At 35.0% G+C, this 24,987-nt stretch overlaps 2 protein-coding genes and 1 long non-coding RNA gene across 3 annotated transcripts; 1 reads left to right on the forward strand and 2 right to left on the reverse strand.

Annotated features, from left to right (window-relative positions):
* The first annotated feature begins 393 nt into the window (after positions 1-393).
* On the forward strand, positions 394-2,547 carry LOC113288795 (aldehyde oxidase GLOX-like). Its single transcript, XM_026537916.1, has one exon. It carries the CDS (start codon positions 663-665, stop codon positions 2,304-2,306), a length of 1,644 nt encoding a protein of 547 aa, XP_026393701.1. The 5' UTR covers positions 394-662; the 3' UTR covers positions 2,307-2,547.
* A 3,857-nt stretch (positions 2,548-6,404) lies between these two features.
* On the reverse strand, positions 6,405-8,203 carry LOC113286024. The gene is made up of 3 exons (XM_026534749.1): positions 8,060-8,203; positions 7,460-7,630; positions 6,405-6,854 (listed from the first exon to the last, which is right to left on the reverse strand). Exons 1-3 carry the CDS (start codon positions 8,147-8,149, stop codon positions 6,771-6,773), a joined length of 345 nt encoding a protein of 114 aa, XP_026390534.1. The 5' UTR covers positions 8,150-8,203; the 3' UTR covers positions 6,405-6,770.
* Positions 8,204-21,362: 13,159 nt separating this feature from the next.
* On the reverse strand, positions 21,363-21,906 carry LOC113286025. Its single transcript, XR_003329062.1, has 3 exons — positions 21,782-21,906; positions 21,537-21,647; positions 21,363-21,396 (listed from the first exon to the last, which is right to left on the reverse strand). It is a non-coding gene; the product is annotated as an uncharacterized LOC113286025 (long non-coding RNA).
* Between the last annotated feature and the right edge of the window lie 3,081 nt (positions 21,907-24,987).

The following is a 24,987-nucleotide window of genomic DNA, read 5'->3' on the forward strand; positions in this document are numbered from 1 at the left end:
TAAATTGTATTATCTTGATCGCAATAATTGATCCCTCTTCTCATTTTCCTTGTCCATTAGCAAAAAAAAAACTAAGGCAATCAACACTTTTTTTCTTATAATTTATAAGAAATATTTTCTTCCATATTACAAACGTGGATGGCAATTAACAGCGATCGCCGATTGATTAGGCCGCCTGCCTTTCTATACAAACCTAACGGTCAAATTAGGCCAACCAGTGGGGGCCGAGTGCGCCCGTGGGGCTAACTATAGCTACCTAAGTACGTATTCCAAACCCTTTGAGCTCACAGCTGGATGATGCTGAGGAAAGTGTTGGGACATTACTCTTTATTTAAAGTGTTTATCCAAACTTTTCTTTATCATCTTCTTTAATATCACTGCTCTGTAATAAAACATACAATCTCAGTTATTAGACATAAATTTCACCAGCTGATGCTCATAAAAGAAAATCAATTCGTTTAAAGAAAAAAAAAAACAGAGGTGGATCCTACCAAGAATTGATCATTTCATTTACATCTTCTCCTCCTCCTTGTCAGTCTTGTTTCTTGTACGACTTTCTTTCTAACCACTAAACAGATAACCAAAGAGTAGAGACACTCTCATCTTCAAAAACCTTCTTCTCATAAACAAAAAAACACTAGAATTCTTTTTCTCTTCGAAATATGAGTACTGCGCCTAGAGCTTTGAATGTTATTCTTTCTTTGTTCGTTTGGCAACTTATATTCATCATAGCCGGAATAAGTCGTCTGAATTTTGCTAGTGCGGCTACTTTAGGAGAATGGAAACTTTTGCAGAGAAACATTGGTGTTTCAGCAATGCACATGCAATTACTTAACAATGATCGTGTGATTATATTCGACAGAACTGATTTCGGGCGTTCCAATCTATCGTTACCTAACGGTGTTTGTCGGAATAATCCTAATGATCTAGCTCTTAAAGTTGATTGCACAGCTCACTCGCTTGAATATAACGTTAATGCTAACTCGTTTCGGCCTCTAATGATTCAAACTGATACGTGGTGTTCTTCGGGTTCTGTTTTGGCGGACGGGCGTCTCCTGCAAACCGGAGGGTTCAATGATGGTGAGAAGAAGTATAGAGTTTTCCGTCCTTGTGCTAACTGTGATTGGCAAGAATTCGATGGTCTGAATGCGCGAAGATGGTACGCTACAAATCATATATTGCCGGATGGAAGGATTATTGTCATTGGTGGTCGACGGGCGTTTAGCTACGAATTTTACCCGACATCGAAAACACTTATCAATTTTCCGTTTCTATCTCAAACAAACGATGCAGGTGAAGAAAACAATCTGTATCCTTTTGTTCATCTAAATGTAGACGGAAACTTGTTCATTTTTGCGAATAACCGAGCTATCTTATTCGACTACAAGAAAAACTCGATCGTAAGAACGTACCCACAGATACCTGGTGGCGACCCAAGAAACTACCCAAGTTCAGGCTCCTCAGTACTACTTCCGTTGAGCGCAGCTGGCACTGAAGCTGAGGTTTTGATTTGCGGCGGTGCACCGAAAGGTTCGTATGCTCAAGCCAACAAAGGAGTTTTCGTTACAGCTTTGAGGACATGTGGGAGAATTAAAATCACTGATGCTTCACCGCAATGGGTCGTGGAAAATATGCCCACAGCTAGAGTCATGGGTGATATGACTTTACTTCCTGATGGCAACGTTTTGATTGTCAATGGTGCTTCAAGTGGGACAGCCGGATGGGAAATTGCTCGAAACCCGGTTCTAAGTCCGGTCATTTATCGACCAGATAGCGCAGTCGGATCAAGATTTCAAGTCCAAAATCCATCTAAAACGCCAAGAATGTATCACTCAACAGCAGTTTTACTGAGGGATGGTAGGGTTTTAATAGGAGGTAGTAATACTCATGTTGGTTACGTCTTCTCCGGAGTTGATTTTCCGACAGACTTAACTCTAGAAGCGTTCTCACCGGCATATTTGGGTACAGAGTTCGCCAGTATCCGACCTACCATTTTATTGCCCACAGCACAGACAAGTCTAAATTATGGAGAAATTTTAAGGGTTCGATACAAGATTTCAGGCACACTTAGCCCACGGAAAGTAACCGTGACAATGGTGTCGCCTTCGTTCACGACTCATTCCTATTCCATGAATCAAAGGTTGCTGCATTTGGGAGGTGGAAACTCCCTCAAGGTTGCAACATCCGAGTATATTACCCAAGTTAGAACGCCTAAAAATAGCATTCTTGCTCCATCCGGGTATTATTTGCTGTATGTTATTCATCAAGGTATTCCTAGTGTCGGAACTTGGGTTCATATCAAGTAAAGTATCTTACTTATACTAAGTAGAAGAAGAGTGGTAGCATTTCATTGGTAAATTATAGGTTTATACAGTTATAATTCAATTCTACTAGAGAGGTCTCCGTTATCACAAAAAAGTGTATATAGAGAGATGAATGATGAAGAATTTAGATGTTATAAGGCCAAGGCCAAGTAAATTCTTCATCTTTTACTGGTTACTTCAAACAACATGTAATATTATTAATTAAGTTCAATAATTTGCTGTATTCTTTATGTAATCAAAAAAGTCAATAAAAGTTTGTACTAATTAATTGATGATATGTAAAAAATCGATCGGAATTTTGTCTTTGTTCTTGTTCTCGGAATCTCTCTTTCGGTGCATTCTCTTTTGCATGCTTTACTTTTACTAACCCATACATAATCCAAAATTATTTCGATTAAATTACGCAAACCTTTTTGCCACTTTAACCAGAATCTTTCTTCTTTTCTCTCAAAATAACAAAGGATCAAAAATAAAATAAACCTTCTTAGGGTCATAATGTGTGGTGCGATTGTGAGTATGGTGTGGATAACATTAATTGAATTTGAATAGATGAGGAACAATCAAGTCTGATGTGATTGCGGTGTCATGATAAAATCGATCACGAGGGAGAGTTTAAGTTAACAAGTACCATCTACAAGATAAAAATTGAACGTTCACGGGTGACCGACCTGTTATACATTTCTCCATTAATAATACCTTACCATCTTCCTCTTGTCTCTCCCTCAACTCGAACATTTGGTAGTTTGGACACTCTAGGAATAAGTTTCATTTCCACACGACTGTTCAGCAGAGCAAGTGCTCCAGCTTGGCCTCTACCACTGTGATTATCGTATCAACTATTTTCTCTTAATTGATGTCCTTTAAGTTTAACCGCGTGGCTTGAGACGGCAAGACTCTATCTAGTAATTCAATCTTTTTCTTTCCTTTTTATCTCACAACATAAGCCTCAAGGCCCTCAAGTGTAAGTCTTGAATTATCGTTTTCAAAGTTATCTTACTTAAGTTGGTCATTTTCGAGGGCGTTAAGGGAAGATGTGGACATTAGGTTTCCACTAACGAGTTTCTTTCTCATTTATCTATTACTCCGTGATCAAATGTCACAATGGTGTGTTTGTTGCTTTTTTGATGAATAAATAAAATAATTCATAGCATATACAATGAATGAATGATTCAGTTCGGATCTTTTGGCCCCGATTCAATATGTGAATGATTGGTATATGTTTGTACTTTGTTCAATACTAGGCTTAACCCGTGTCGTTTTTTGTCTCTAATACGATATTCTTCACATCCATATTGCTTCATTTTCTTGTGGGTAATAATTTTGATATTCAAATAGGCTTTACCAAAAAAAATAATGAGTTACTTGATCATTTTATTTTACTTAAAAATGTTATTTCAATTTATTATCTGTTGGGAGTAATAATGTTGTCCCAACGTTAAAGAAAATTAAGAAAAAAAAACAATAGATATATTCTCCATTTACTATTCCATCCCACTGTAATTTTAATTTCAAAAAGAATATTTCATCTAACATTACACATTACCTAAACTGCCAATCCAATTCCATGACGTTTATGAAAACATGAGTTCCGAAATTATTGATAACTAACGCTCTATGGGGTGAAACAAAAACCCATAATATTTTCTCTACTATAGAAAAATAATATATTTTTCTTGCAAATGTGAGAGTTATAAAAATGAAGAACCCTTGGCTATTGGAAGGTTGAGATATACATGTGTGAGCTGAAAAAAATATGATTATAAAAGTAAGTCAAAACGCGTGTAAGATTCGTGCTCAATCATATTGATAACATAAAATTGAAGAAATTCGTGGATAAAAAAATGTCGCATCAACCATGTTAAGTAGTGCATGAGTGGTGTTACCACATCTAATGTTACCCAAGTAATTTGAAACAATAAAGAACATAGTCATATTGATATTTGTATCTACATAAATTCAACTAACCTTTTGAAGAAAAATCATTAGTTTCAAAGTAGAGCTGACACAAACTTTTGTCGCCTTCAATTCGTAGAACACACTTAATCGGCTTTGAGATTAAACAAATACTCCAACATTAATCAAATAATGTCTACAGATCCGGGATCGAAACAAAGTGCTAACGGGAAAAATGAGAGACTAACATCAGTGTTGCAAAGAGTCATATGTTTCAAATATTGTTAACCAAACATGTATTCAAATTAAAAGGTCATCAACTTAACACAAAAATATAAAAGAACCCAACTTAAATCAATACTTGCATAAACAAAACTTATAAGAGAATATCATAATTATTAAACACCGTTAAAATCACTATTAGAGATTTAATTGCATGCCTCGTTAAAAATTACGGCAGGACGAAATCACCAAATTGATCTGTAGAAATTTCACTGGTTATGTAGCAATTCAGAGAAGTTTACATTGGTGGTGATGTGCTCCATCTAAGTGTTGGTCGATTGATTTTGTTTAGAAGACTTCGGTTTTCATTGGAGAAACCGAGAGACAGTGTTTCATTATATTCATTATCATTCAGAAGTCCAAGAGTCAACTTGTGCTCTGCTTACAGGATCTCAATGCAACCGCAGATTTATATATTGGAGAGAGAAATATTGATACTAAATATGTAATTTTTAGTATTTATTATATAGCGTGACATCCCGTTGTTTTTTTTAATTTTTCATGTATTTTAACTGAGTCTATATTAGTAATAAAACGATCAACCACATTTCTACTTTATAGTGTTACTTTTTTGTAGCGGCACATAATTAGCATAATAATTACTATTCACACGCCAGCACCACAAAACCACCAGATATCACTTCTTTCTCCACCACCACCACTGCCCATGGGCGCACTTCTAACTTTTAATCCCAGACGTCACGTGTAAAGTTTAGGTTGAGCAAATATAAGTTTTTAGTTAATACTGAAAACCATGTGTACAAATGGTTATCAAAGATAGCAGTGGTACCATTTGATCCAATGATCATGATCATTTTGTCTTATATGATTTAGTATCATCCCAAAATATTTGTTACCCGGTCGCCTTTATTTATCGTGTCATAAACAACCAATTATATTTTTCACAATACAATGTTACCCGTCATGTAACTTTTTTTTATTATTATTTTTTATTCAAAAAGAAAAAACCAATACCACCACCACTAAAACCATCCACAGCTACTATTTCTTCCACCAAAACTAATGTTACCGCTTACTAATACCCGCCACCGCTTCCACCACCTACTACTTTTACTACCACCGCTGCCACTAATATCTATTGAAATAATTTTTATCATTTATTGATGGAAATATGTATTAATATATTAATTAAGGGACATTTATGATGTAAAATTAATGAATCAATTATTATGAGAAATTAATGAGACTTTTAAGAAAAAAATTAATAAATTATTCATTATGAGAAATTAATGAAACACCAATTAATAAAACACTTATACTAATATTTAAGTTGAACAAACCATGACCATAGATTTATTTTATCTCTAGACAAATCTGGACCACCACTTACATAGGCAAATTTAGGCAAAGTGTGTTATGTATTCTTGACCACTTCTACACCAGAGACTACACTGAAAATTCAGCAACTCTATAGACAAGTGTCTATAACATTCAGTAACTTCAGTTACAGTGTTGTTGTCTGTATATTATTAAACTCGGTAACAAACTAATATTCTTCTTTCAGGGATTCTAATCTATCTATCCAACCATTACTTATTGCTAATTATTATTAGCAATTTACATTTAATTTGAGTCTATCGCTTAGATGAACTTGAGTCAGCTCAGTTCACCTTGTTATTCTCTTTTTTCAAACAGAAAAGTGAGATGAATTAGATAATGTACAGCTTCTTAACAACAGTTGGCCTAATACAAAAATAAAATAAATTCAACCTGCAGAAAGAAAACAGAATCTGGCCAACACAGTAAATCCCCTGCTTGTAAAAGAGCATGGAAATCAGATTCCTGGGGATGGTTAGTTGAGTCTGGTTTAAGATGTCAAATGCACAGAAGTTGAGCTGTTTTAAACCAAAAGGCTATGAACATCTCAACCAAAATACATCATCATGTCAGATGAAACTTAAGAAAGCTTTAATCGAAAACAGAATTTTACAACACCTACGATTTTGTAAAATAATTTCTCAATCCAGGCCCAGGAGACACTAACTAAACTAGTCTCCATGGACAATCAACTGCATTGCCATCAGCCAGTGCGTTCCGGCATTTTTAGTGGAAAGCTTTGATTGTGAATGCTCTCTTTTCTCACTTAGACTTCTAGTAATAATGTGTGTCTGTCTGGGATAGTTAACAGAAATCCTTCAGTCTCACCATAAAAAGAAAATACATATAATACAAATCGGGAGTCAAGGATGTGAATCTCATATAACAAGCAAAGGTTGTGATATCGGCACCAACGCACCATCAAACTACTAACTAGTCTACACTTTCTTTCTTTTCTACACTAGATTTGCTCAACACAAAGACACCAAGTACAATGAATAGAGCACCTGCAAACCACTGACAAATAAAACAACATATTCAGAAACACCCAATGGTAAATTGTTTATATACTGACATCACAAGAAGCAACAATTAATGCGTAGATAGTGCATTTGTTAAGATAGACAATTCCTTCACAAAATTTGGAATGGCCACCAAGTTTAACTATGAAGTGCGAGACACTGTTTCTATAGCCGGTACATTAAGATGCCCACAAGATTAATGATTCTGTTTCGAAATGTAAGAATAAGGGAAATAAGGAGCCTAAATGTTCCATGTGTCTTTTACGTTTACAATGCTAGTGGCTTACAACAGCAAGACCTAATTTCCAACTAATCAAGTTAAAACATAAGATTTGAAGGCCATATCTATTTTCATTGTGCATGCGAGCCACTATTCTTTCATCAAAAAGAATCTGAGTAAACATGTGTTTAACACGCAGAAGAGTATGAATCAATTTTCATTACACTACAATATCAAATTACCATCTTAAACCTTCAACAGATTCCTAAAGGTAACATATGAACTCGTCAACAACTAGGAGATCAACTTTTGACTTTACTGACATCTAATGGGCAGGCATTTTAAGTACACGAAGTTGCACAATATATAGCACGGCTTACCTTAAGAGATAGCGGTTCATCAAAAAGGTAAAAACCTGCCAGACCGGAAGAGAGAAAGTTAGTAGCGAAGTTTGTCACGGTAGCTTGAAGTGATGAAAGGGCTTTCAAACTGTTTACATAACAACACCACATTATCACATTGAAAAATACAACCATCCCATATTTCACAATCTGCAAAACAAAATCAAAAGATTACCATTAGGTTATCGTTTCAATATATGAGTAATGCATAAGTTCTCTCGACATTTTTTCTGGATTCACAACTATCACAGGATGCAGTCTTTTCACCTATAGTTAGCTAGCATATGATTGCTATCCTAAAGCGAAATTATTCCGCACAAGCTATGAACCAAGATTGGAGTGAATCTAAATCTAGCAAAGTTACTCAAACAATAGAGAAAAAAAGTCTTGACATTTGATGATTTCAACAAATACATATATCTGACAAAGGAATATCACAGCGCATAATTTAATAAGTAACTGTAAATCCCGACACTGCAAATAATTGATCAAAGCAGGTAAAATGAAATTAGATTCAAAATTACAAGTAATAAACTAATCTAGGGTTACAATGAACAATAGTAGTAGAGGAATATTAACCTGAGAAGATATAAATTTGGCAGCAATTGCAGCTAGGGAAGCGTTAAATCCAGCTGATACTGCCCATACATAACCTCCGCTACCTTCCATAGATCTGACACTGGAACTGAAAATCTGTAATCAAGATAGTCGTCAATGGAACTGGAACTTGCCTTGAAGCTCTGTCTTGGGCTTCAGAATCCTAAAAGGTTCGTAGCCCAGCCATCTATTAGATGGCTTAGGGGCCTATTCCTATGCATATGACAAACATCAGTTTTTGCCATATATGTACCCATTATGGATATACCAAACTGCTAAACTCATATGCCTATATGTCGGGAATAACATATAGGCATACACGATGGAGTTTCCAGAGAGCGATAGAGATTCGATCGCTCGATGGTCTTACAAGCGCTCGATGGTCATTCAAGCGTCAGCGATGGTCATTATGTCGCTCGCAGGTTTAATCATCGCCTATCAGATCTTCATCCAACGACTACCATTCTTTCCCTTTATAAATACCAAAAAACTCATTTCAACTCACATCATAATTTCTAAATCTCTCTAGAATTTCTCAATCTCCAATTCTTTTCATCACTCTTCCAGTTCTTCAGAGAGCATTGCTAATAATATGAACTTAGCTAAGTTCATAGCAAATGAACGTGCTGCCGAAAATCAAAGAGTTGTTAATCGTGCCAGTGTGCAAAGTGAAATTAGGAGAAGTCAAATAAGGCGAAAACCAAAATTCACTATTGCGGAAGATGAATGTATTTGCAGGAATTATATTTCTTCTATTGACGAGACTTTATTCGGAAATGCATTACATATCGAAACATTATGGCAAATGATTTTTGGGAAATTTCAAGAACAAACAATGAATCTCAACAATCGTGAAGTTTCAGAGTTGATTCAACGCTTCAATATAATCAATCAGGAAGTTACTAAGTTTGTTGCTTTACTTCATCAAGAAGGTCCAAATTTGAGGAATGGTGAATCCATGATGGAATTTCAACAAAGGTGTCATGCGGATGATGGAACTATGATGGAACTTCGACATAGGTGTCGTGCGGAATATCGTCGCATCTACGAAAAAGACTTCCAATTTGAAAATTATTTCGAGGTTTTAAAATATTTGCCTAAATATTATCCAATATTTATATTTTAACTTCTCGATTGTCCACTTAAGTTCTTATATTTTAATTTCATAATTGTCTAAGTATTAGGTTTAATATTTGTTAAAACTATTAAATGTATCTCTAATTAAAATGTAAGATTGGATTAAGAATAGAATTAAGCTTAATTTTTAACATTACTCCTCAAATTTTCAAATTCATTAAACTTCTATATAATCATTAAATAGTCATATTACAAGACATAAAACTAGACAATAATAATTTGAAATATAGACTTTAAAATAAAAATTTGGGACAATGTTCTTCATCTTGTTAATCTTCTTTATTTCACCAAATTTCCAATCAATGCGCTCATGGACGGAGTCTCCTTTGTTTATCTTCTTCTTTGGCTTCGAATTTCTTTTGCCTTGATTTTCCTTGCCTTGAACTTTTCTTTGCTTTTTCTTAGTTGCGGTTTTGACTTGGTTAATATCCAAAACTTGAAGAGTTTTTTGCTTCTTACTTATTTATTTAAACTATCACATATCTTTTTAACGGCACCACATTACTCCCGAAAAATCAAGTTGCATTGCCGAATCAAGTTGGGTTTGAAATTGTGCCATTTGGAGAAATAGAAAAAAATAAATTAGATTGAGAAAGACATAAATTAGATAGAAAAATGGAGAAGAGGAACTTTTTTGTGTAAAAAATTTTGGGGTAAATTTTGCATTTGAAAATTACTTATTTATAAGCGATGAAAAACTAGCTGTTGGCGCTAGAGATAATATCGCTGGCGATATTCATAGAAGCGCTGGAGATATAGTCTTTATCGCTGGCGTTATAGACAATGTCGCTCGCTAGAAAGTACATCGCTCGGTGGTTTTACCATAGTGGCACAAGTGGTTTGCCATGCCACCTGGTATCCCAAACAAGTGTTTTTTGCCGTGTGCATAGGAATAGGCCTTAGAGCAAGGGCTATGGAGTGAGTGCTCTCATTTAATATGAAAGAGTTTCACTAGATTTGCTCAAATTAGGTGCTACTATGGAGTGAGAGTACTCACTCATTCATCAATAATCACTCATACACTCATTGAAACGAAAGAGTGGGCTAAAGGGGGGACTAAGCAGCTGATTTTTAGCCGTTTGGTAAAAACACACATTGAGCGGCTGAATTTGTGCCGTTTGGAGAGAATTTTTAGTTTTTTCATTTTTTTAAACTCTTTTACGTGGGTCCCATAGGAGTTTTATAAAAAAAATACATAGGAGGCTGAAGTTCAGCCGTTTGGAGAGAAAAATTCTCTTCAAGCGGCTGAACTTCAGCCTCCTAGTCTATATTTTTGCTCTCCCACGGTCACAAACACACTCTTCCAGTTAGACTCTCACTGGTTTTGGTAGTGAATGAGTGTTAAAAACACTCATTCCGTAGCCCTTTCTCTTATGGACGTTCTTTCTCTAGCTCAAATGAATTATGTCGTGTTTTTTGATCGACAAAAACTTTGATGTTAACAATTTTTTTTTGGAATAATCCTATTATTGAGGCTGTAGGGGGATAGATTTTTGAGGGCTTAATGGGTCATGAGATAATAATTCGTATAACCCCTTATCCTCATATTTTACATAATACCCAGTATATCCTCGATTTGATTAGTGATAATATGATGATTAAGTAAACTAATCACGATTAACAAATGGATTATACTAATCTAATGATTAATTTCTTGAGAATCAAAACTTCTTTTTTGTTTGATAGTACATGTGATAGTCCACATCATCCTCTGGCTGGTAATTCTCGTACCTAATTCCCAGCTGACTTCTACCTCTATCTTGAAAGATGATTTTGATGAATTTTTTTGAAAACTTTGAAGAAAAACTGAAGAAACCTATCCTAAAACTAGTCTATAAAACCTTGTAATCAACCCCCATTAGAAATTTTGATTGATTCGAATCCGTTAGAAAATGGAGAAAATATGAGTTTTTTTACAGGTTACGGCTGCAAAAATGTTGTCGTCCCAGCCGTTATAAAGATTTACGGTTCATAATATAAGGACTCCAGGTCATAATAAACATTCACGGCTGGGTTAGTAAGAACCGCTGGGCGTAATTCATGTTTATGGCTGGATTAATATGAACTTCTGGACGTCCAGAGTCACTTGTGTCTCAATCACGGCTGCAAACCCAACCGTAAAAAGAATATACGGCTGGGATACCCAGGTTTTTAGGCCTGAACACTCTCAACTTCAAAAAAATTAGTTGCTATGTCATTAAACCCTATAAAAGGAGACCATTCTATCATCTCTTTCTCACCCAAATTCTAGTTATAAGCTCTCATATTCATTCTCATCTATTTCTCATCCAAAAAAAAAAAAACACTATGGTGACTCCCTACACCAATGAAGAAGATTATGCGATTGTTAGAGCATGGGAAACGGTCAGACAACATGATGAAGATCTATACATTGACGTATATCAAACATCCATGTCTTTTTGGAACCGTGTTTTCATAGTTTTTATTGCACTGAAAGAAAATCGTAATGGAAGAACTTTGACAATCGTTAAGGAGAGATTCGAGAAAGTCTTTGAAGAATGCGAAGTTTTCAAAAAGGAAATGAGACCCAAAATGAAGTCAATCCCACTACGCTGAGTGCAATAAGAGTAAGTTTTTTTAATAAGTTGTTCCATAAAACCCATTTTGAATAACATACATAATGTATTTGTTTCTATAGTGGTCGAGGGATCACCGCCAATATGAGGCAGTTCATGGGAAAGAGTTTCAACAAAATGATGGCTATCGCATTTTAGAAAATACTATCTATGATTTTGAAAAAGTGGGGGTCTAACAAACACACCCAATATTTCGCTTAGCAATCTGTATGAAAAACTCCAATATACTTTCGAGAGAATCAACCAGACAGTCATACTCAATCTCAAGAAAAGTATATCAAAGAGTTCTATCTCTTTTTCACAATATAATCAGCAAATCGAACAGATATAAATCCGTGAGCCTGATTATTATGTGAAACCACTTGAACGGTACCAAAGACCAATGTTCAAGGATCAATCAATTTCAATCAATAACCAAAGGTTGGATTTACCAATTGATCGATTCAACGCACAAAAGAAATAACACAGACACCAGAAGTTTTATTAACGAGGAAACCGCAAATGCAGAAAAACCCCAGGACCTAGTCCAGATTTGAACACAACACTGTATTAAGTCATTACAGACTCTAGCCTACTACCAAGCTAACTTCGGTATGGAATGTTGTTGAGCCCTAATCAATCTCACACTGATCAAGGTACAGTCGCGTTCCTTACGCCTCTTGAACCACGCCGGATTCTGCGTACCTGATTCCCTTATCTGATCTCACCCACAACTAAGAGTTGCTACGACCCAAATTCGAAGACTTGATAAACAAATCTGTATCACACAGAAAAGTCTATTGAATAGATAAATTTATCTCCCACAGATATACCGATGAGTTTTGTTCTGTCTTTTGATAAATCAAGGTGAACATGAACCAATTGGTATACCGGAGTTATATTCTCGAAGAACAGCCTAGAAATATCAATCACCTCACAATAATCTTAATCGATTAACGAAACAAGATATTGTGGAATCACAAACGATGAGACGAAGATGTTTGTGACTACTTTTCAATCTTGCCTATCAGAGAATAAATCTCGAGCAAATATTAAAAAAGATAGTACTCAATCACGATAGTAAACAGCAAGATCAGAACACGCAACTACAGAGAAATAGTTGGGTCTGGTTTCACAATCCCAATGAAGTCTTTAAGTCGTTAACCTACATGGTTTTAGAAAAACCTAAGGTTAAAGGAGAATCGACTCTAGTCGCAACTAGTATCACATAGGAGGTATGGGGATTAGGTTTCCTAGTTGCTATAGTTCTCCTTTATATGGTCTCCAAATCAGGGTTTGCAATCAATGCTACCTTGGTAACAAAGCATTCAATATTCGCTGTTAGATGAAAACCTGATTAAATACAAGCTAATATCTTGCAACTGTTAGATCGAACTTAGCTTGTTATACACAAATGAAATGTACGTCATTTAGATAAAGGTAACCATACCTAAACGTGTACACTTAGTTAGTTCAACAATAGTTAACCAATGGTTATCCATATGAGCACTTTCATATCAACCTAATTCATCTTTATCATAACTAGTTCAAATGACTCAAGTGAAACTAGTTAGAGAGTTGTTCAATTGTTTATATTCTCATAGAATTATACAAGACACAATTGAAGCAAAATCGATTTTGATTCGCTCGAACCATTTCATGAACATCATAGCCACGGTTTGCAAAAGATTGCATTCCTTAATATATAAATCTATTAGTTCATGAACAAACCGATTTTAGAATGTAACATACTTAAGTATGCAAATGGGTACGCATACCTAGGTAGCCGGAATGGGTTTGGTTAGGCCAGTACGTATACGGGTACGCATACCATTTCACCTTTCAAACTCCAACAGAAATTCACGGGAAGTTTACTTCCGCAAGTACGCGTACGGGTACGCATACTATGGTTCCCGGTTTTGGACTTTACACAAATGTGAATACACACCATGTTTATATCCAATTTTGGTTACATGATCTAAACACTCATTTTAATCATTGAAACATTCTCATAAGACGACAATAGCTGTTTCACACAAAATATTAGCTTCAAAGCAATTTTCAAGTGATCGAATGATCAATACGAAACATTCCGAGTCTACATCAAATGACTGTCTCAAAAAAATCATGTAAGATGTTACAAGGCGATTTTCACATGATCATCTTTTGACTTGCGTCAAGAATAAAGGATGAACTTGGTAAGCAAAAACTTACCAACACATATTTCGAGAAATAGATACGCGAGATAAACTCGGCTCGAAATACCAAATGTGTATAAATGAAGTCTATATAGCAACACGACTTTTTGTCTCAAATATGAGATAAAGTAGATAAACTTATTAGTGATAGATAAGTTCAAGTCTCCACATACCTTTTTGTTGCTGAAGTTACTCAAGTTCCCTTGAGTAGTTCTTCGTCTTCATTCGATGAACACCGTGGAGTCTAAAGCTCAACTACACTTACTATCCTAATACGAGACTAAGTTATAAGTAGACTAGAAATCAAGACTGATAATTTTGGAAACTAAACTTGACAAACAATCTTGAGATAGCAACGCTTGCGAGTTCGACCGAGCAGTGCTCTAACAATCTCCCCCTTTGTCCATTTTAGTGACAAAACTATCAATACATTGGATTACAAAATAAATAAACCGAAGATAGTTTTTCGGTTGGGATTTAACAGGTTACGACAGGATATTATGGCCGTTAGTTGCGATTCCAATAATTACGGATACTTACGGCTGGTATATTCAGCCGTTACTTTGGTTGGTTTTATAAATTTGTTGTCATATTCCATCAAATTTTTCAGTTTTCATTCATCAACTCATAATGTTACATTACATAATTTGGCTAGGCCGTGTTACGTTCAATAGTTATACCCAAATGCAAAAAATAAAACATGGAGTAATACACTTTGAAAAAGTGGGGGTACAATAACCACACTCAATATTTCGTTCAGCAATCTGTATGCACGAAACTCCAATATAATTCTGAGAGCACCAACTTAAAAGCAAGCTCTATCAAGAAAGATATCAAAGACCTTTATCTCTATTTTCAATGCAATCAACAAATCGAACAGATAGAAATCCGTGAGCATGATTGATATGAGAAATACCTTGGACGGTATCAAAGACCAATGTCCAAGTGTCAATTAAGTTATATCCAACAAACAAGGTCGAATTTATCAACTGATTGAACTATGCACAACTTGTGATATTTCAATTATATAAACAAATATAATGCGGAAAAGAAATAACACAGACACATAATGTTAACGAGGAAACCACAAATGAAAAAATACCCAGGGGCTTAGTACAGCTTTGAACACCACACTGTATTAAGCCGCTAGAGACACTAGCCTATACAAGTTAACTTCAGACTGGAATGTAGTTGACCCTAACCAAGTCTTACACCGATTAAGGTACAGTCGTGTTCCTTACGCCTCTAGAACCACGTCGGATTCTGCGCACTTGATTCCCTTGGATGATCTCACCCACAACTAGAGTTATTATGACCCAAAGTCGAAGACTTATACACAAATCTGTCTCCCACAGATAAGTCTATTCTGATAGATAAATATGTCTCCCACGGAGATACCTATGAAGTTTTGTTACGTCTTATGATAAACCAAGGTGAACAGGAACCAACTAATAATCCAGTCTTATACTCCCGAAGAGAAGCCTAGAAATATTAGTCACCTCACAATAACTTAAATATATGGTGGTAAAATAAGTTATTGCGGAATCACAAAGTCTGAGACGAAGAACTTTGTGATTACTTTTTATATCTTACCTATCGGAGATAAATATCGAGCTAATCTTAGAGAAGATAATACTCAACACGATAGAACAAGTAAGATCAGAATACGCAACTACAGAGAAAATAGTTGGATCTGGCTTCACGATTCCCAAATAAAGTCTTCAAGTCGTTAACCTAATACGGTTTTGGAAAAACCTAGGTTAAAGGAGAATTGACTCTAGTACGCAAGTGTCGGGATTAGTTTTCCAGTTGTTAGAGTTTTCCCTTATATAGTATTTCAAACCAGTGTTGCTTACAATCAAAGATAAGATAACTTAGTAACAACGCATTCAATATCCACCGTTAGATGAAATCCTGATTTAAGATTCAATCTAAGTCTGCTTAGAAATAAAGAAATTAATCTCCACTGTTATATGGTCTTAGCTTTTTACACACAAATGAAATATACCTTCATTTAGATATGGGTAACCGTACCTAAACGTGTATATTGAGTTGGCTCAATAAAAGTTAACCGAAGTTAGCCATATGAACACTTTTGTCTTAACAATATTCATCTAACTCTTATAGATCAAATATGATGATCAATCATGAAATATAATCAAATGAATTTAATTTTATTTCACATGGAGTTGTTCAATTGTTCACTATGCAAGAATTGAAACAAAATTGGATTGATTCGTAATCGTACAAAGTACTTATACAAGAATCAATTCATGAACATTAAGCCATGGTTTGCAAAGATTGCATTCCTTAATTCATAAATATTTTATTTCATGAGTATGAGAATCATACTTAACCGATTTTAGAACTTAACCACTGTGTTTGCAAGCCAGGTATGCAAACAGTAGCTGCGGACCTTGGTATGTCCAGCCGATCGCAAACCACATACGCGACCAGCCGTCCCGGACTTAACTCAGGTGAAACCGTTCGCATACTAGGTTCGCAAACAAGGTTCTCGGACCTTTATAGATAAAACCGTTCGCATACTAGGTACGCAAACAAGGTTCCCGGACCTGAATCGTAACAATACATTTCACATATTATGTATGCATACCGTGCTGTATCCAGACATGGTTAATTGTTCTAAACTCCCATTTCAATCATTGAAACTTCCTTAGAAGACGACAATGGTTTTCTCACACAAACCATTAGATTCAAGTAATTTTCAAGTGATCGAATGATCAATACGAAATTTGCCAAGTCGACAATGATTGTCTCACACAAATCATGTAAGATGTTACAAGGAAATTTCCACATGATCATCTTTTGACTTAATATTTAGTTTCCAACAAAAAAATTGTCTCCAACTAAACTCGTCAAGAATATGATGAATATAGCTAAATAAAAAAGCTTCCAACACATATTTTAAGAATTAGATAAGCGATATAAACTCGGCTCGAAATATCAAATTTATATAATATAAATGTCTATATAGCTATACGACTTAGTCTCATTAGAAGATAGAAATAGAATAGACTTCTGAGTGATAGATAAGATTTAGTCTCCATATACCTTTTATCGATGAAGTTCCTCCAAGCTCTCCTCAGTAGATCTTCGTCTTCAATCGATGAACGCCATGAAGTATTAAGCTCAACTACACATTCTATCCTAACCCGAGACATAGCTGTAAGTAGATTAGATATCAAGAATATAGTTTTGATCAACTAAACTTGACAAACAAGCTTGAGATAACAACGCTTTCGAGTTCGACCGAGCAATGCTCTAACAATATCCCCCTTTGTCAATTTTAGAGACAAAACTATCAATACATATGGATTAAAAAATAAATAAACTTTTGTAGCTTCTCATCCATCATGCTTGATTTCCTTGGCTCTTCAACATTCCTTGAGTTCTTTGCTACTTCAAGCACTCCAACGATTCTGAAAGTGTTCAACTCAGCATCATTATTGTTGAATATCTGTAGCCATAACAATAAGAAAACAGTTGTTCTCAATCATTGTTATACAGTGTCGTAGTATTATTACACATCATCAAAGTCCAATTGAATCACGACTTTGACAATAATACTATGGTGATATGTATCATTCCCCTTTAGTCAATACTTTCATATCACAATGAAAACCACTCCCCCTTACATAATAATCTGTAAACCACATGTATGCAGTGTGAACTACCAAATAATTATCCCCTTTTTTGTCAGTATAAATTTGCAAAGGTACGAAAACTACAAGATCATAATGAAATTATCAAAGAGATAATTCATTACTAAAAGAGAACATATCAACCTTGTTTCATTGATTTCACATAGTCGAAACTTAGTGTATTCATCAAGGAGTTTATAAAGATACAAGATAACTACTATAATATTACACAACCACACTCGCCACAAAGATTTGGCAATGAAAAACAAGTTCAATTAAGAACTCTCACCATAATATGTCATTCCCGAAAGAAAAACATGAGCGACCTTACTTTTACAAGAAAAGAATGATTTATTTGGAAATTAACAAATCACATGGATTTGAATCTGGTAAACTCGAACAAATTAATCACAAGAAGACCTTATAGATTAATTTAATCGGAAATGCTCAACATAAGAAAACTTACGGAGCCATACAGTACTTTCACATAGAAGTGGATCAGGGAAAGATCAATACTGTGGAATTTTGAAAAGTTCATTCTATATTTTATCAATATTTGCATAATGACATAATAGACTTAGATGTTGATCATATATGAGATAATCATAGTTCACGGACGTAAACACAATATATCCCATAAAATATTTTTGTAAGATGTAAAACCAATAAAGATTAATACTACAAACTCATCTTCCAAATAACTTAGATTAAAATAAATAAATCTAAAAATATTGCAAGATGAAAATTGTTGGCAATAGCTATGTGTAATCACAGTATTTGCTATTCCAAACCCTAGTTATCCTTCTTAAAACATAAGAATAAATTCTCATAATAAGTTTCCTAGACAAAATAAAAAGATAAAGAAGTTAATCATCATCTTCATCATCATCGGAATCCATCCAAGAGGCTTGAACTTCATCCATTTCTTCCTTGATTTCGGGAAACTTTGTAGCAATTACACATAATTGTTCTTGCACACATTTTACCTTGGAATTGCCCTTACAAACAACCTTGTGAATTTTTTGAAGAAGACCCAAGGTGGTACGATCATAAAAACCGTCAAGAGTATCACATCTTTGCCTTTTGTAGAAATTCGTCTTCATACGTTTGATGATACATGGACGAACTAGTTTGAGAGTTCCTATAGAGTTGCCAATAGGATCAATTGAATGTGCACTACATATTTTCCCAATTAAGCATGGAAAGCCTAACTTCTTATTGGATGACGTCATCGTTACCATTTTAAGAATGATAAATCCACAAATATCAAGACCTTGAGCATCCATTTCAAGGAATAAGACCAACTTCGCAAACTCACGACTCCACCGAGAGTTCTCAATCATGGAGGGACAAAGATTAGAAATTCCAATTTTTCCGAAAACCTTCAAAGCAAAACTAAGATCTTGGGTAGGAAATTTCCCTTCTATCCAATCAACATTCTTGCGACAAAGACCATTGGAAATGGTTTCACACGATGGCCTTTCTCCTCTTGCTCTAGGGAGACAAAAATTACCCAAAGGAATTTTGGTAATCTTTGAAATAAACTTTCTATCAACTAGAATCACTTTTATATTTATCATAGTCTTGAGAACCAAGTTATCAAGCTTAACATCATGGATGTTAGCATAAAAGATTCTTTTGAGAGTGTCAAATCCTTCACCAAGACCGTTGAAGATGTTACCAAGATTATACTTCTCAAAACACAGCAAATCATCTTTATGACTACTTTACTTTACCAATTTCTTCTCTAGTGTATAAATACACTAGAAGAAATATTTTCAAAGGTCTTAGTACTAGAATCATTGATAAAAACAATTCTAGTAGAGTTTTGGTCACTTGGAACAATCTTACTTGAGAGAGAGGATGAAACAAAATCATTAGAAGTTTTCCTTGAATTCTTATCATTACCATTAGGCCTTGCCATTATAGCAATCAATAGAAGATTGAGAGAAAAAGATAAGAAACTTACTTGATGAGCTTCCTTGAGAGATTACTTCGTTCACCTTTTCTAGTCCTCCAATTAGACTTTAATGGAGATGGTACGCGAATCCTAGAAAATCCCATGTTCATGTACGCAGACAAAAGAGATGAAGAAGAACGGTACGTATCGTGACCTTTATAACCCCTTTAGTGGTTTATGACCCGTCATGAGCCATGCCCATGAAAAGCAGGATTCCTAGATGGTTCAAAACAAATCAAGGTGAAGAACCCGTCCCATAAGGTTCGCACACTGTGAAAATTTTATATCCGTGTGATAAGATAATCACTTTTATTCTTAGCTCAATGAAGTTCAAGAACATTCAGAGCACAGAAACAATCAATATTTTTTATTACGTCACAGTATGGTAAATAAAATAGTAGAGAACTACATAACATTATTTATCCTCAGGAGGGTAGCAATACTCTAACATAGAAGGTATGAAAAAAATGGAGTTTCCTCAACACATTGAATACATTTCAAATGTCACAAAAATTCCGCAAGGAAATTTTTCTTATAAACTAAAGATAGTTTATACCCTTTCATTTTTTTATATGAAAAACTAACCCAAAATAATACAAAATCACAAAGATAATCAAACCATTACTTGCCCCTAGGGGTATGCAACGGACGGACGGATGCGGATTAGAGGTCACAGGCGTCCAATCCGTCAAAATTACGAATTTGGAAAATGCAACTGTGTCCGACCCAATCACCCGCGGATTAGCGGGTAATACGGACCGGATGCGAATTAACCGCAGATTTAGTCAAGAAAAAAAAAAGTAAAACAAAACCTAATTCTACAGGGGAAAAAAAAAGTAATCAACAATCGTCTCACTTTATGTTCAAGATTGATTTGAGTGAGGTGTCACTACAAGAAAAGTTGGATTAAGCGACCAGGCATTTTTGGTTGGAAAAGCCCATATTGAGTCGCTCTAACCCTTAAAGCGACTTAATTTGGCTCTCGCTCTCGAGTTGCAAAAGGTGGGATTTCTGCAAGTCTAGAGCAGCTAGGCAATCGCTTTAGTTATCAATCAACTATCATGTAGCGTCTTTTTTCTTAATTGCTTCATGGCTAGACCGACCTCCCTAGAGCAAGCAAACTAGTGATCGCTTTAAAGCTAGACCAACCATAATAGAGCAAGTGAAAAACCTGAAGTTGGTTGGTTACATTTTTGAGCTACCAAATGTTTTGCCCTGAAGTTGGTTGCTTACGTTTTTGAGCTACCGAAGTTGGTTGCTTACATTTTTGAGCTACAAAACTTTTTGCCCTGAAGTTGGTTGCTTACATTTTTGAGCTACCTAACTTTTTGCCCGCTACATCTGTTGTTCTGGTGCCGGAAGTATCTGGCCTATTTCGATTTAGATAATCCTAAATTGAAATTAAAATTAAAATTACAATTAAAATTGATACTAAAACAAATTATGAACCAAATTAAAAACTGAATCATGTTTTATTATATCACATAGATCAATTTACATCATTTCTTAAAAAAAAAGACAATCCTTAGAGGAACAAAAAGATCAAAAATACAAACTAATCATTTCTTTAAAAAATGATGATTACAATTTCCTTAATTTTGAAACTAAAGATGAACACTCCTTCGACTTTGTAGCACCAAGCTCATAATAAGAGATTCATACTGCCATCATTTATCATTCATCATTCAAGTGTAAAGAAACCAGCAAATCCAGAATCTCCACAACTTGTAGTCTGCTTTTTGCCCAAATGGATAGATGCAGTTGGAGGATACTTGGTAATTAACACCTGTAGAATTGCCAAGAGATTCAAACAAGTTAGTTTTCACGAGAAACACAAAGAGACGAGATTGATACTATGAATTTAACAAACTGCAGGAAAAAAATGAACCAGAATAACAAAAGGCGAAATGCACAGTTAGCTCTTACATATAGGATCTTTGAGAAACTTTTCATTGTTAGGTTGAAACTGCAAAGTTTAAGGATCACTATCAATTAAGCCAACCTACAAACCAACCTACGACCGCAAGATGTCTAAATCTGAAATGAGTAACAACGTAAAATGTAAGGTTCAAATGACTACAGGTCCAATAAGGAACAACAAACACGGGAGAGGGACTCGCTATAAAAATACCCAATATACTGTCTAGTAGCATTTTAGAGGCCATACTAACCATTCTGCAACACCTAAAAAGGCATAATTGTGCCCTTTCAATCTGCACTCTCGTCTCATCTGCATCAACATGTATTCAATAAAACATCAAAAATCACCAGCAAATTCATCCACAAGCACATGGAAAAAAAAATCTCAAATGGAATCAATAGTTTTACTAATTAATTCAGACAAACTGTACGGATTTTCATCATATTTACAGGACAGTTTTTTTTTGTAGCAGATGTTTTTGAGAAATCAGAAAACCATGTAGTAGGTAGTCAAGACCATGTTCTGTAAAGTGATAATTATTTCCATTCACCAAAAGCACTCTGTAACCCTATATGAAAAGTACTAGTTTAATTGGATTACAATCTAACCACATACTTTATGTTCATTGAAACTGGAATGGAGAAATCTCAATTAAAATAAACTAAATGAATATCAGTTGGTTCTCTGGATCAATATGAATATCTTTTAAAACTGATAATAGAGCTACTACAGCTTAGAAGAAGAAGAATCCTACTTCTACAACTGTTTTATGTTCCAAATCTACGGTCTCCTGCATCTCCAAATCTAGGAATTATAAACCTGCAAAGTAGAAGACGCCATCTCGAATTTTAGAAGGTTTAAGCCAATGATCATTTATTCTTCAATTATTGTATATTCCCAGTGAGAAAATTACCTCTTCTCATTTACTGTGGGGTCGATTGTCCCAGTGTACACATGAAGCCTGAAAATTTCATGAACAAAAACATTTATTCAGTCTAGAAGGAAGAGAATTACGACATGATTACAGTAACACATAAAACAAGTGACTAAATTTTACTTAGGAAAGTTCTCTCTTAGCTTCTGAAGAGCTGGAGGAGCAGCTAAGGTCGATATTTGAGAAGTACAAATAGTTAGCAATAAGAACTAAATATAAGAGATACAACTATTTGACAATTTATATATTAGCATGCATAAGATAGAAATCCTAGTGAGCGACAATCATTTTGATGGGTGTTCAAGAGATCTAAACAACAGCATGCAATCTTGACTAATCACTTTCCACACCACAAACACCAGAACAATAAAACAAGAATCGAATCTCTTTGCACATACACAATATGAATCTAAAGAATCATATCCTGAATACATAAACTTGTAATAACAATATACCATCTTCAATCCTGCACCAATTGATATCTTTCAAATACTTGAGAGCACCTTCGTCACGCTCTGTGATCTACATTCCAGAAAGAGTAAATTAAACCAACAATTCTGGAATCTTATTCCAACAAGGAGAAAAATGGCTAATAATATCACTTACCTCCTCCATCAAAACTTCATTTGTCTTCACAGCATTGAGCCAAAAAACTTCATTTGTATTTAATTGAAACTTAACCATTGCCTTGGTTTCATTAAACTTGGCCTCCAAAGATTCCTGATGTGTCACAAGAGTAGCTCTAAAGGTGTACAGGATTCAACCAAATCCCTGCATACTCCTGCTGTCCATACGAACCCTTGTTCAGGCCTTTACACAAGCACTTGGTGTGCGTTTTGCTGATAACAGAGAACTAACCCATTCTTCCGTAGTATGAGCTCTCTAATCCCCTGCAAACACGAATTTATTGGTTCAAACACAGATCCAAAAACTTCAGAAAAACAATCAAACAAACAAAATCAAAAACAAAACAAATCCGAAATCCCCACAAACTCATACCTTCTCCAATTCTAAGCTTATCAGATTCAGTCGGACCAGCAATTGAAATTGGATTTGTAACACCAAGCTTCTTCTTCACCATTGACACAGACGGTGATGAACCGCCACTCTCACCCTCCAACACCCCCATTTCACGAACCCTAAAATACTTTTTAAATTTTTTTTAATCTTCAAACACGCGCAAAATAAATTTATGAATCGATGAAATCAAACTAGAATTCGTTGTTCTTGAGAGAATTAAGGTTTGACAAGGCAGCTGAAGGTGGGTCTGATAATGAGTTTGCTGGATGGAATTGATGGGTGTTTGAGCTAGGTTGAGATTCCAATCAATTTGGGGATTTCTAAACCCAGATCTGAAATGGGTTTGTCTGAGAGATACAGCAGCGAAGGCAACAAATTTATGGGGGTTTTAGTGTGTTGGTCGTATGGGAAGTTACCTAGATTTCAGTGAAGATGATAACGACCAAGTTAGGGTTCAAATCAGTGAAGAGTTTGGTTGTGTTCTTTCAGCTCTTGCAATTCAGTCGAAACAATTTCATCTCGATCTGATTTCTTCATCAACAGAAAAATTGGTCTCTCTAGAAATTTCCATCGTCTTTTCTTCGTCTCTTGCATCTCAAAATTACCAGACCCACAGTAGCAGATTAATCTTCATCTTCTCGATTTCTCTGAGTTATGGAGCCGCCATGGCTTCGTTTCTTTCTTCTCTGAATTTGAGATTTGGTTTCTTTTCTTCAGATGTATGATTTTTGATTTGCTTCATACTGAAACTGATTCCTTTGTTAAATCACTGGTTAAACAAATCTCGAGTGAGGGTTTTTTTTCTGAGGGAGGGGAAGATGAGAGACGATAGAAAAGTGAGTGAATGAAGATAAGTGAGAGAAAAAAAAATATCGTTTTATCTAAAAGAATTTGAACGGCTAAGATGTGGTAGGATGGGGTCATACGGATTATGAAAACATTTGGACGGTATATATTTATGTTAAGAGTGTCATACGGATCAAGGAAAGTGTGTTTTATTTGTGCTTTCTCTGTGTTAATACAAACTCATGTTTTCGGTTTAATTATCAATCTTTGACATGAAAAAAAATCCAAAAAAAATATTCATAAATTTAGGACATTGTTATCGACATTCTGATATAAAAAAATCCAAAAAATGTATAAGAATAAATTGGGAAAATGAAAAATGAATTCTATAATTGGTGTGTTTCTTTGTGCTTTCTCTTTGTGTTTTCATGCTTTCTCTTAGTGCTTCCGGTTTGAATTTCGACTAGTCACATAGGTCATGAAGTAATTTTGACAAGTCATACAGGTCATGAAGTAGCTTTAGTTCACAATTCCTAGAGATGGACCATGAAATTCAGAATGGTTCTGTCTTTAAACTTAGCTAGATACATCATCAAAATTGATGAATATAAAGCTCGGTGTTGATTCGAACTTCAAATGTGGTATAACAACATATAAACTATGAGCCAAAAATATTCGGGAGGGTTCTGACTTCAAACTTAGCATGATACATCATC

This window comes from Papaver somniferum, chromosome 6, assembly GCF_003573695.1.
Source record: "Papaver somniferum cultivar HN1 chromosome 6, ASM357369v1, whole genome shotgun sequence".
Lineage (NCBI taxonomy): Eukaryota > Viridiplantae > Streptophyta > Magnoliopsida > Ranunculales > Papaveraceae > Papaver > Papaver somniferum.